Source organism: Notothenia coriiceps, unplaced genomic scaffold, assembly GCF_000735185.1.
Source record: "Notothenia coriiceps isolate Sejong01 unplaced genomic scaffold, NC01 NC01_scaffold00016850, whole genome shotgun sequence".
Taxonomy (NCBI): domain Eukaryota; kingdom Metazoa; phylum Chordata; class Actinopteri; order Perciformes; family Nototheniidae; genus Notothenia; species Notothenia coriiceps.
This window is the reverse complement of record NW_011349551.1, coordinates 1-606: the sequence shown is the minus strand read 5'-3', so window position 1 is coordinate 606 and position 606 is coordinate 1. Positions and strand designations below refer to the sequence as shown.

The 606-nt window shown below is 53.6% G+C and overlaps 1 protein-coding gene across 1 annotated transcript in view; it reads left to right on the top strand.

Moving 5' to 3' along the window:
• LOC104949865 (protein kinase C epsilon type-like) overlaps positions 1–527 on the top strand; it is a gene marked incomplete at both ends in the record, with an annotated part of 4,978 nt that extends 4,451 nt beyond the window's left edge. The window contains one exon of the mRNA XM_010776297.1: positions 354–527. Coding sequence (XP_010774599.1) covers positions 354–527 — 174 coding nt within the window. The remainder of the gene's footprint in view (positions 1–353) is intronic.
• Between the last annotated feature and the right edge of the window lie 79 nt (positions 528–606).

Here is a 606-nt window from a genome sequence, read left to right as displayed (position 1 = left end):
ATACTCTCAGGCTGGAGCCACACGGAGACGATAACGAAAACGAACCAAATTCAATATCAAAAAAGTCTTCAGTCAGTGGTCAGCATGGTCAGTAGCAGTAGCTACTAGACACGGAGCCGTTTGGCCCCCCAGAGCGTTGCGTCCGCAGATCTATCCACCTTGGGGCCCGTTATCGTTATCTGCGTTTCCCTGTCGGCCTCGTGTGGCCGAACCGTATAAGATAGAGAACTGCAGCGGATACGACCCGTTTCGTCTCCGTGTGGCTGCAGCCTCAGATGTAATGTTTGTGACCAGCGTGTGTGTGTGTGTGTGTGTGTGTGTGTGTGTGTGTGTGTGTTTGTTTGTGTGTCCAGGTGATGCTGGCGGAGCTGAAAGGCAGCGATGAGGTCTACGCGGTGAAGGTCTTGAAGAAAGACGTGATCCTGCAGGACGACGACGTGGACTGCACTCTGACGGAGAAACGCATCCTGGCCCTCGCTCGGAAACACCCGTGCCTCACCCAGTTGTTCTGCTGCTTCCAGACCAAGGTACACACACACACACACACACACACACACACACACACACACACACACACACACACACACACACACACACACACACACA